Source organism: Patagioenas fasciata, chromosome 13 (assembly GCF_037038585.1).
Source record: "Patagioenas fasciata isolate bPatFas1 chromosome 13, bPatFas1.hap1, whole genome shotgun sequence".
Taxonomy (NCBI): Eukaryota; Metazoa; Chordata; class Aves; order Columbiformes; family Columbidae; genus Patagioenas; species Patagioenas fasciata.
The window spans coordinates 15,166,956-15,179,687 of record NC_092532.1 but is presented as its reverse complement, the minus strand read 5'-3'; the positions used below and the strand labels follow the sequence as shown (position 1 = coordinate 15,179,687).

At 40.4% G+C, this 12,732-nt stretch overlaps 1 protein-coding gene and 1 non-coding gene across 11 annotated transcripts in view; both read right to left on the bottom strand.

The window, feature by feature from the left end:
- The window catches only part of CNOT1 (CCR4-NOT transcription complex subunit 1), a 58,671-nt gene that overhangs the window by 22,875 nt on the left and 23,064 nt on the right, over nucleotides 1-12,732 (bottom strand). For 6 of the 10 annotated variants that reach the window (XM_065847928.2, XM_065847927.2, XM_065847932.2 and 3 more), the window contains 9 exons: nucleotides 12,478-12,600; nucleotides 12,095-12,246; nucleotides 7,429-7,579; nucleotides 5,864-6,065; nucleotides 5,305-5,451; nucleotides 4,134-4,258; nucleotides 2,997-3,283; nucleotides 1,595-1,673; nucleotides 179-409 (listed from right to left, as the gene is read on the bottom strand). In XM_065847928.2, the coding sequence (XP_065704000.1) occupies nucleotides 179-409; nucleotides 1,595-1,673; nucleotides 2,997-3,283; nucleotides 4,134-4,258; nucleotides 5,305-5,451; nucleotides 5,864-6,065; nucleotides 7,429-7,579; nucleotides 12,095-12,246; nucleotides 12,478-12,600 (1,497 nt within the window). The remainder of the gene's footprint in view (nucleotides 1-178; nucleotides 410-1,594; nucleotides 1,674-2,996; nucleotides 3,284-4,133; nucleotides 4,259-5,304; nucleotides 5,452-5,863; nucleotides 6,066-7,428; nucleotides 7,580-12,094; nucleotides 12,247-12,477; nucleotides 12,601-12,732) is intronic. The other 4 variants (XM_065847931.2, XM_065847935.2, XM_065847930.2 and 1 more) reach the window with 2 other exon arrangements.
- LOC136107570 (small nucleolar RNA SNORA50) lies at nucleotides 6,967-7,102 on the bottom strand. The gene has a single exon (XR_010652302.1). It is a non-coding gene; the product is annotated as a small nucleolar RNA SNORA50 (small nucleolar RNA).

Here is a 12,732-nt window from a genome sequence, read left to right as displayed (position 1 = left end):
CTAAGCGTTGCCAAGCTTCAAGCCAAATATTTCAAGAGCCCTACTGCAAGTCATTAAGAGAAACAATCATTCTGTAATTGTCTTAACAACTAAAGCCTCAATTAACACATTTCTACTTGGACACCATAGTAATTCTATAGTTTTGTGATCAAAAATACATTCTCTACAAAAACATTACCGGCACATCTTTCTTGAAGCTGACTCCAGTCGGTCGTGTAATTGTAATGGTTTTTGCAACAGTGGTGGTGGTTGAGGTGGTTACTATAGTGCTGACTTGGCCAGCAAGAGGAGCTTTTGCTGGAACTTGGGCCTGGGCCTGAGCCTGGGCAAGTGCAATACTTCCAGGGGTGGTGATTGAACCCTGCATCTTCACAGGAGGATCTCTGGATTGCTGTCCGTATTCTATGTACTAAAACAGGGCAAACAAGCACATACAAAACTTCACACACCGCAACAGAACTGTGAGCTGCCTTTTAGCATGAGCAGTATAAAGGTTTGCCAACAATCTTTAAAAGACTTGACACTAACACCTTTAAAAGGATCTGAAAACTACAATTGAATACCCTTATAGAGCACATCTTGACGCTGTTTACTTACTTACTGGAGAGGAGCCTTGAGCTCTCAAGCATCAAGAGACTTGACATCCTTACATTTTACAGAGCACTACCCAAAACCTCCATCCCTGCAAGCCTGGGATAGCAGAGCAAGAGGGGAAAGAGCCTAAGAGAAATGTGTGAATATCAAGAAACTGGCTAAATAGCACATAAGGCAGCTAGAAGTCTTCCCCAAGGCCTCCTACAGCTACACAGGAATGGTAAAGTCTGAAGTCCGCAGCCAGTAAGCAAAAGCACAGTTCTGAAATGTCCAGTTTTAAGATTTTTACATCCTCTAAAATAGCTCCACAGCAGAAAATTAGTTTATTTCCCACTGTAACACAGAACACAGAAATTGGTAACATCAGACAACACATGGTCATTTAAGGGTCTGACACCTGTCAGTGAAGCAGACTGCTATGTGACTCAGCAGCTGTGGGCAGATGGCCTCTCTACCTTCAGGTGAACATTTTTCCTTGTTTAGACTACACTCTCACACTCTGCCACTGGGATCAGCTTTTCTGTAGTTCTACCAGACACCATATGATCAGCACTGCTTTGGACTACAGGTCCCATTACTACCCATTACTCTAATCAGACCTTCAGGACTGAAATTTCTCTCACCTTTATCTGGATTATTTTAGCAGGTCTGAGCACGAAACTGTATAAAACCAGCTGGATGCCCTCCATTACAGGGCCTGTAATGTGAATCCGTTGAAAGACTTTAAAACCTTTGTGCAATACCATGTGTCCTGTTCAATGATGCAGTTATGCTCAGGCAGCTATTTCAACATAAGCAACCCAAACAGATTTATGGAAACAGAAGAGGTACCAGGTGACCACCTTCACCCAAAAACTTGTAAGAAAAGGCATTTGATTTTTGTAGATGTGCACTACCTAAAATTGTGACAGCTCAGACTACTTTTCCAAAGGAAAACAGGAATTTGTTCAAAAGAGCTTAAAATCACAGAAAGTCAGTGTGATAAAACAAACATACTCACCTCCTGTAAATGATGTGGGAACTGTATAAAGTGACTAATAGAAGCCAAGTGCTGACAATACTGGGGATAGTCCTTCAGTCTGTCAGACAAAACACACATTAGTCAGAAACATAAGCCCAGATCAAAACCAGTATTACAGAGAAATACAAATACAGCACTGGTATGTCATTCCCATACTGCATCACAGAACTAATTCTGGACTGCTTACAGCAGTCGTGCTTATTATAAACAAAGCATTTTCTATAAAGTAGCTTTTGTCACAAAATCCAGTTGAAATGAATTCATTTAACAGTGAAACACAAGGTTTATTCACAGCAACTCAGCTCATCCTACATCTCAGTACTTCTGACTGAGCACACAATTGCATTTACACTCAGTGTTTGCACTAAGGTTACTGAATAAGTCATTTTTAGTCTGGTTTGGTGCATTTTAAACAGCACAGACTGTCCCTAACACAGAAGCTTCACCTACTCACACCAATTATTACAGTTCAACTTATGGATGCTGGACAGTGTTACTACTCATGGAGAGTAAAATCTCTAGGTCCTGCTTAAAATGGCTCTTAGGGAGTAAGGAGGTGGCAAAGTCTCCAGTATGTTGGCCTTAAGTGTCTTTATTCATTCTGCTCAGCAAACTCCACAACAAAACATCCAACTATGCATGCTTCAACAACAACTTTTAACACATCTGCACAGCAGATGAACTACAGAGGAAGAATAAGGACAGAAGATAACGTGCGCCTTGCTTGTGAGTCCATACTTCAAGTCTACACATCTGTAGTCACTAAATAATTCCAGGAAGCTTTCTAATACTTTTCAAGTCCAACTATTTTCTTCCAGAATGGAAATTTTTCCCATGGGTACACAATCCTGCCTACTATTGCAGCCTGCCTGGAGAGTTTCCTCTATCTGTTTTCCATTAAGAGTTTTGAGAAAGTGCTGGTTTGTTTTTTGATACTTTTTTCCATACTTGAGATTTCTGTGTAAAACCAAAGTCCCAGACCTAGCCAGTCTTTCAGTAACAAATAGTGCAAATAGAACCTTATTGGAATGCACCTGTAAAGAGTGATTACATTCACCCCATTCCTAACAAGCTGACAACTTCATTTAACTTAACACTTCACTGAATTATTTTTTATAAACAAAGTCTGCTAAGCAGGTTCAGCATCTCAGTTTGTCCCATGTTTATACAGGTACTACACTGAACATTTTGATTTAAAGAAAAAAACTCACCCTTTAACTAACACATTAGCACATTTTTTTTTCAGCTCAGCATTTCTCTAAAGTAACCCTGAAGTTGAGATGTGTAAATTTCTAACACATTTAACCAATCTCGTGCTGCATATTTAGAGCAGGTTCAAGGTTAACAAGATGTTACAAGTACTACAAAAAACCACACTCACCTATTTTTAAATCTATCTAGTGCAGCAATACCAAAATAGTACATTTTGGATGCAAAAGGCTTTCGTAAGGCTTCAAGAACATAGCGCAGGGCCAGGCCCAATGCCATATAAGTAACCAGTCCTTTCTCTATGATCCCACCGAAGAGGCAGGCTGTTATGTGCAGCTCTTTATCTGGGTACTGGGGAAAGAAGCGGTATTCCTCAAACAAGTTCCTCAGCATACAGTTAAACACTTCTCGTTCTCGTTTAATGTTGGAGTCCTTAAACCTCTGCAGCATTTCCAAGACCTGCAAAGAAATTGGAAATTGTTACCAACAAATTTGCTTTATTTCAGCCCTTCTGCATCTTCAGGTTTCAAGAGCGCTTGCACCCACTAATGTAAACTCCACTACCATAAGCTAGACTGCAAAGTAACTGCTTCAAGAAAACCTCATTTCAGCCAGCAGACATTACATCACTACAACTTTCCTCTTCAGATTCGAATTTTCTCCCCTTTGTTTTAAGTGGCTGTCTTCACATAAAACCTTTTTGTGACTGCCTACACCATTGCTTCCAAATTAGAAAAATGAAAATTAATATTCAGTGTCTTCCATAATTTATAACCACACAAATACATTAAAGTAAATTTGAAGTACTTCAAAGAGCAAATACATCAGACTGATAATTACTCTCATAGAGACTAATCAAAATAATTAACAAAACACAGAAGGCAGAACTTAGGACACCTTTATATACTTAGAAGTTGCAATAATTTTTAGACATTTTAAAAACAAATGTATTCAAGATAAGTGTAATTTATACAGACTACGCACACTCTAGCACTTGTTTTGAATATACAAAGTTTCCATTCCACATTGAACTCTTTCCACTTCATATTATTTTAGAAGTCTTAATTAGATATCTGAAGTCTTCAGTCCACAGAAATCAAAGCTGAATGTAATGATCAATTGCAAGTTTACTCTGCATATTTCTAAGGCAGCATGCTTTCAATTTACTTCATTAAAAAAGCAGTGCTGCAAGCATCTACCATTAGCCCTTTATAATTTTCCACTAAAGTAATATATGAAGGAATAATTACTATCAACATTACAGCAAGTCTCTGAGCAGGTGATACAACTGCTGCAGAAGTGAACTCACCTCATCTACAGACATGGTTGGATGTGGTGGATGGTTGTAAATACGCTGGAAGTAGCTGTTTGCCTCATCATCTATTTCTTTGCTAAAGTGCTGATTAGCCTCTGGCCACACCTGAGATAAGTCGGCTGTTAAATAAGGAAACAGATAACATGCTCAGAACAACTCCAGGCAGTCAGGATTTCATCTAGTCCTTTTCAGCTCTTCCAATCTGTACAGAACCTGCTAATTCTCCTGAAAAGCAGAAAATGTAATCTTTCTAGTAGATGGGAACTGTTGTTTAAAAAATCTGGTTTTCATACATTATATTTATGCAAAAGAACTAAATACTAAGAATTAACCACATACTGCTGTATTTCTAGAACCCACTGCCTCCCAAGCAAACCTCAACTGATGCCTAAACTAAATGAATGTAAACCGGACTAGAATAAAGCATGCTATACAACACTGACATGCACACAAGCTTTCACACAAACTTTCAGGCCAGTCAGTGAGCTTTAAGCAAGTTCATACTGAATGCTCAAGCCCAAAAATATAAACTAATTGTTAACTACAAAAATGGTACACATGTAGAGATTGGTAACTTTGTGCTTATGGGTGAGCTATCGAAGGAGACCGAGATAAGTAATAAGAGCAGTGTGGAAGGTTTAGCACATAGCTATGCTTCCTAAAGGTGTTTGAATGCTTCAACATTTCATTGTGAGTGTACTTCAGAGGCATAAATGAGTTAAGGATAATATCTGACTGCTAAGAACCAAATTATTCTGTCCAAAACCCACATTCCCATTAACTTATGTTAGTCTGATTTCTTTCCAATGTTGACAGGTCAAGCAGTGAATTGGACTGCAAGTTGTCTGCTGTAGGTAGCTTTGTTTAACCTTGCTACAAATAGCAGGATGACATTTCTGTTCAAAACACATCACAACAAAAAAAGAACACAGAAACACACTGTTCATGCAAATCCATAATGTTATATTTTTACTCTAGCACCTTGTTTTTATCCCCCTGGATTATTTGGCAAGCTTTTAGAAGTACATTTTTTAGACCTCACTACATAATAAAAGCCAAATTTCTAACATTTATCACCTACAGATTCAAGCCTCCCCTGAAGAAAATGCAGATTAACTGCAGACCACAGTCACACTTCACAGTCACAGACAACACTACCACTTACAAGGTTTCATCTTACTCTGCTGGAATGTAGGCTGGTTCAGTCCAGATGTGCTCAGCTTCCTTTGCACGAATGGATCATTGTTCACCGCAGGAAGGCCCAGGGCTCCGGTTCCTATGCCAGTCAGGCTACCCGTACTAAGACCACCTACTGAAAAGTAAAACCGTAGTAAGACCACCCACTGAAAAGCAAGCGACTGGTCATCTCAATCGCACCCTTCCCAGCATGCACTTACCACGCCCAGCATTTGCCATTGCCAAGAACTCAGAGCTATACAGCCTCATAACTACCCAATATCAAGCAGTTTTATCTCAAGCAATTCCTCACCTCTGTCTCAAACTGAAATAATACTGCTAAAAATTTGTCAAAGCATCTTGACTTTAGATATTTTACTCATTGCAGCTGCAACATTCTGAAGTGCTGGCTCAGCAGCGACCCAGGAGCACAAACTGCATAACTCCCTCAAGACACCCAGCTGTTTGTCCAGTATTTCCAACCACAGCAATGACAGCACTTTAGCTCTGTGTCAAAAACAGAAACCACTCCACCCAGATAGCAGTACCTGGAAGCTGTGAGGAGAGTCCTCCGATGCCACTGAAACCCGTTGTCTGGTTTTGCGTGGAAAGAGGGGGGAACGCTTTTGCTGGTGACTGAGGAGTACTGAACGCAGAGCCCAGGTTTGGAGGGAAGCCTTGCATGCTCTGGGTGTGAGGAGCCGCTGAGCCACCTAAACTAAGAGATGCCATTCCTGCAAGCGAGTCGATCTGAATGAAGAAAGGAAGATTATACACAGACAGCCATAAACCAAAAATCAAGCTTTTGGCAGGTTTTGTATAAAGGCAACTACATATAAAAACATTACTGAGATTTTCTGATCGTTACTTTAAATTCTGAAGTCATCCAGATTACCCCAAAAGATCAGTTTGTCTACAAAATGCCATTTCACTTTTTATTCTGTAATCCCATAAAATCCTATTCTATCAGCGGTTTTACAGAAAGACTGATTGTTCCATAGTCTCTAGTTAAGTGTAACACAACAGCAAATGCTTACAAGCAGGAGCACATAGAATTTAATACTAGAGCAGTTTATGCTCTGCAGTTTGTGACCTCTGACCTCACCCCAAGACTTGCAAAGGCTACTTCACAACAAGCTCATAGAGTATTTGTCACTGTCTGAAGGATCCCATGATGCCCACTTCTCACAGCTAAACGCCTGAATGCAGGCTTCAACAAAAATCATTAATACCTGAGTGATGAGTAGGAGGGAAGGCACAGTACCAGCTGACAAAGCAATAAATTAAGAGCTCCTGGCTAGAAACAGCAGAAAAACTGTATTGTCTGTCCAAAAGACAGCATGGATACAGACTAACATCTGCTGCTTTATTTGTTCACATCACTTATCTGCAGCAGGTTGCCAAGATATTTGGTACATTTGATGAGCAACTTCATTAAAGTAACAATTTACAAGGAAACTGCTCTCTGTATTTAGTTTACATAATCTACTGATGCTTCAGACATTCTTAAATGCTGAATTGCCACTACTCCATGTGAAAAAGCTTTTACCATTGTACAATCTGCCATTGAATTTAATTGCTAGAAGCAAAACCTGTCTGTAATGTGTTGCTCCCAGAGGAGGAAGGGATGATGAGTGGCAGGGAGTAACTTAAATGTACCTTGTTTTTAAAAGAGCAGTTCAGTTGAGAGCTGAAGAGCCCCAGTTATAACAAGTCCTTACGCTCTAGCACTGTTGCTTGGCCCGTGAAGCTACAAACAAGACACATCAGGTTCAAAGGCAGTGCTTAATTCTCAAAAGTCTTAGTAAATTTTAGCACTTAAAATAAAACCTCAGTTATTTTAAAAAAGCCAAATCTCCATCCCTCTTCAGTGCTCCCATCCTGCTATACTTCAGTTACTACTTAAAGACAGTTGTGAAGCGAAAGACAGTTCTGAACTACAACCCTCAGGCATTGTTCTGTAGTTATTACCAAGTTATCTAGACATGCAAGCAGAAAATCTAAGGGAGCCACATCATCTCTCACTTAGTCCTGCCGAAAAAGTTCCAACAGTGCAGCAAAACTAATGCTAAGCAACAGCACCTTCTAAAAATGCAGCATTTTGTTTATCTACCTGTACAGGAGAAATGGCATCCAAGCTGCTAGCACTGGGCGGGCGTCCTTTTGGCATGACTCCAGGTGGTGGCTGTCTGGCCTTGTTCATGACATTACTGCAGTTGGCTACCATGGTGAGGATGGTCTCTGACAGCTCCTGAGAAACACTCCTAGAACAGAGCAGTACAATAGTGAGCCATACAACACTGATAAAACTGAGGCCCCTAGCTTATTTTGTTCTCCTATGGGAACTGGAGCCATATCTCACACACAGAAGTTGCAAAACAAACCCAAGAGAAGCTACATTTTACTTGGAAAACTTGCATTAGAGCTTGGCCCAAGAGAAATGGCTATATACTAACAGAAAATTCTAAACTGTAGTTCTAAAATTTCATCTCCAATAGTATATTCTTTCATTTTCAAAAATTCCAATACTGCTTTACGGTTACCCCAGCAAGTAATGACTTACAGAAGGCTGGGATATGTATCTGCGGGGTTCCAATAGCCCTTGGGAGAGCAGACTATTTACAACAGTCTTTGCCTCCTGCTGTCCACATAATGGGCTATATACAGCTCAGCCTCATGAGTTAGACACAGTAACTGATGCTATGAGTCCTTGCCCAAATCCACTTCTCAAGGCTCCTTCCTGTCCCCAGGGTTCACCATTCATGATTATTCCCATTCTTAATCTCATTACACACAAGGCCTCTCCAAAAGAAGAGATACGACTAGAACTTGGACTACACAAAGACAAGGATGAGTGGTAAATACCACCACCCAATTCACTAAAATTCACCTGTCCATAAACTGAAATACATGCTTCACACACCAACATTTAACGAAAACAGAGACAGGAAACCTAACTATTCAAGGAAATTATGATCAAAAGCCAACAGAGAAGTCAAACGTAGGCCTGAAGTCACTGCACCTCTTTCCAAAGCATTCCATAGCTGACTGCCAGTTTCCCAAACTGGAAGGAAAGCCAGCTCTGCTGCTGACCTACCTAACCACAAACACATACCACCAACATGTTCCTTTTGGAACACACAGCTAACTTTTATAGCTTTCCCAAACTTCAGTTTGACCTTTTTGGTGAGGACAGTTAAAGCAACAGATTCCTTCCTGACATTGCACAACTATACCAGCACAGCTCTGTTAACCTCATCTGGTGATTCCTCATTTTAACTCAATTTTCAAAAGCTTTTACTGCACAGGAACCATCCTGATGATTAAGGCAGGAAAGCAAAGTGCAGATCAGTTTTCAGTTTTGGCAAGTATTCCATTGCAGGCTTACACAAAGTTAAGGGCTTTCAGTTGTTCTCCAAAGCCAGTGACCCACTATATAGTGTGGGAAAAAGCTCACCCAAGACAGACAGGGGAATCTGGGGCAATACCAGAGGTGAGCAGGATTCTGTACAGGACAACAAATACTTCATCAGCTGTTTCATATACCGACTCCTTTATGTGCTTTAACATCCTCTCACCAGGGCCTTGTGTCAAAGACTTTAAAAGCAAAGGGCTCAGGAGGTATGTATCAAAACACAGTCAGGAACCTGCCAAAAAACCCAAAACAAAACAACACAAAACCCAACACCAACAAAAGGGAACTGTTTTGAGAAAGTGCAACCAGACCTGACAACAGAGCTCCAAGCACAGCACACGGTAGGCTCAGTATCTACTATATGTATCTGCCCACATCCCAATGCCACAGTCTCAGAAATCTCAACATTTAACATATAACTGATTCACAGTTTTTCCTGATGCAGGAGGCATTCCAAGATCACACAGCACTGCAGCTAACCAAGGAACAGGACCAGGGACTGAAGAGCTGAGTTCACACACAATTCGCCCTCTTCTTTTGTTTCATATCAGTTAAATTCGCAGTCTTTATGCTTAAATATAATACTACAGCATGCTTTAGTAAAACAAATGCCAGTCTGCTGTGGGCAACCCACAATGAAGACTAAGACACACTTAAAATCCTAGAGTTCAATACTTATGAGGACCAGCTGGGACATTCATGCTTTAGAGCGGGCCACTAATGTTATGTCCTGCCTTCTAGACAGATTGAAGCTGAACTTTATCATGTCACAAGACACACTGCTGTAACAAGATGCAAACATCACAATATTTTTAGATAGCACAAAACTGCAGATTTTCACAAAATAAACCCTGCGCTTGAGGCACATGATATGAAGTGGCAAGTAGGTGGGCACGATTTGATAACCAGATCTTAAAGAAAGTATTCATATTTTCCAGTTCTATGTAGAAATATATTCAAGCAACTAAACTAATCAGAGCCATTCCTGGAAGAGAAGTAAGGGAAAACTACAGCATGGAGAACTCCGAAATGCAAGCAAGGAAGAGAGCCAGGGACCACAGTCAGCCAGTTCCAGAGGAACAAAACTGTCACAGTTTGTTGAAATAGGTTCATACCTCTTGTATTTTTTTTTTTAACCCATTTTTACGAAGCAAGGAAAGGCCTTTTCATTCCCTTATGCGCCAGTAGCCAGAAGCCTGTTCCCTTCTCGAGGCAGGGTCTGAGAGCGAACGAGCACTCCCCACGCTGGGCACATTTGGACCACGCTGGACACGACTGCATGGAAGAGGCTCTGTTGCCTCTCAACTCACCATAGCTCCTTGAGGGGAGGACTTGTCATGAGTTGTCTGTTACCAAATCACAGCCTTGGTCAGCCTGCGGTGCCCGCAACCACCCTGACTTCATTTGAAAAACACTCAGTAATAAAAGGAACACTTATTTATTTTTGAAGCCTTACTGCTACGTGATGCCACAACTGCAATGTTCACCAGAAATAAACATGTTGCACCAAAAATAAAGAGTCTCGGAACATGTGGGGTCCTTGTGGTTAAGAAGAGAGTCTCCCTGGACACAAAACGGGACATAAAATAACTGCAGCCTAATTAAATAGCGAGCTCCTATATTGACAGATTTATGAAATGGCAGACTTCAGCTGGTTAAGTGGAACTATCCTCCCAGACGTATTTAATATTTACTGCAATTTTAATCTAGTCTTTACAATGCCTGCTTCCATTTGTGACTGAAACCTAAGCTAATCAAAGAAATTGCTTAATGAAAGAAACTCAAGCATTTTATTTTTTAAAGCTCAAAGAGAATAACTAATGGAAAATGGCTGCAAGTAGGTCAAATTCTTGCATAAAAGGGAATACAAGTAGCTATAAAAAGAAACCAAAAGCTGAGAGAATTGTGCCAGTAGAGAACTAGTGGCTTTTGGAATTAATTGAATAAAAACAACTTGGTAACGCATTAAGATTCAGAAGACAGGGACATTAGATGCAAGTCTACAGTTAACTATTAAACCTCTAAAATCTGGACATGGCACCACACAAAATAATGAGCAAAGTTAATTTGTGAACTATAGTCTCAGAAAATGCAATTTGAGTTGAAAAATGACAATCCAAGAAGTGTGCTGGGCCATCGTACCTCAGACACAATACTTCAAGCGCATTTTGAAGTTTAATTGCACAGGTCCCAGTAAAAATCAGGAGTATTCTTTCTTCTAAACATCTTAGAGGTATCTTCAAAGGTACCCTTACAGGTATCCTTCCAGTTCAAATACCCATTGTGACAATGCTGTGTTGATGACTCACTTCCTAGCACCTATATGAGAGCCAGGAATCATCCTGGATACCTTTAAAAATGTTTTTTTTTAATACATGTCAGGACAACACTGCCTAAGCCAAGGTTCACAATATAAGCCTTTGACCTGGTAACATGCGCTTGGACATGACAGCCTCTTTTGGTGTCATAATTCAACACCAAAACCAGCACCACCTCCAGCTTTCAGTCTCTCTGGCTTCTAAGTCACATTATGCTATGCCTAGTTATCTTTGAAGTACTGCTGCAGGTAAATGCTATCTTGATCTGACAGTATTAAGAAGTGACACCACAAATATCTTGCAACATTCAGTCATTTTTACTAAATGATAACAGTGTATTTAAAAATGTATTCGTTCAACTGCAGTTTCCATTAGTGTCTCTGCAGCCTCCCCCTCCCTCTAGCAGACTAACACAGCTCTCTGGGACCCACACTTTTTTCTTCTGGACTTCACCTAAACAATCTGATCTGCAAAAGATCTTAGACATTTTCCAACTTTTGACTGCTTTGACTGTCAGTACTTCAGTGAAGACAACAGAAGCGGCACATGTCTAGTTCCAGTCTCAATTACACTACAATCACCACTTCCCTCTTCTACACATAAGGATTGCATTAGCCCTTTCTGCCGGGTAATAACCACACATGGAGGTATTTGCTTAACACAATTGCAAAATCTTTTATACAGTCACTGTTTTCCAATATGCTTTTCCATTCTGTAGCTATGTCCTGTAATCCTTTTTGTTCAAATTACAGCCCTGCAACTAGTCATTAACAACCCAGGCTCTGACTAATGAGCCATCTCCCAGTTATCAGGATCACCTCACCAGTTTGATTATAAAGACAAGAACACTCCTTCCAGCTCTTGTGACCTAGCCTACAAGAGAAGGTTCAGTGCAAAATTAAACATGCTACTGCATCTATCCATGCAAGCTTACCTACTCTCATTAACCCCATTCTCCATGTGAAATTCTAAACCAGCTGTGACCATGTGCCAGCAAACAAGCTGCAAGTAGATAAGACATTCAGCACAAGCAATATAATCCTTACCCAGCACAAGCTTGCAGACATGCCAGCATAGTTGCCAAGGTTTCTGGAGGAAGCTGAGCACTTTTGGGTTGATCTTTTTCTGGAGCAAGGCCACCCAGGATAGATGGACATCTTCTTTTTAAGAAAGTCATACAGGCCTGGATGAAGGGCTCCTGAGGGAAAAAAACGTTGTCTTAATCTCCCAAACTGCATCCAAGACACTATTTCAAACTTGGCAATTGCACTGTGGAAATAATCGCGCTAAGCTATTACAGTTCAGTGAAAATGTTGAACTATCAGACCTGGACACTTTCCACACCTTTAAAGCTACTTACACAATCATTAAGGTGACTTAAGTTAGCCACTGATAGAGCGCAGAAATAAAAAGAAAAATCCTGCTTTACCCCATGCTCCCGAATTTTATCTGTGAGCCATTTGTCAAGTTTGAGGTATTCCCGTCGAGAGGCAAGTGCAGCAAGGTCAATAACAAAGGCAAATGGAGTACCATTTAGCAGCATTGACAAGGCCTAAAGAAAAAAAAAATCAGAAGACTACAAGTAAAGACACAAGGATATTCCTTCTCCCTTCTTTCTAATCCCCATATACTTTTAGTAAAGAAGTCTTGCTACCACATGCCGCTATGCTTTCTCTGTCAACAA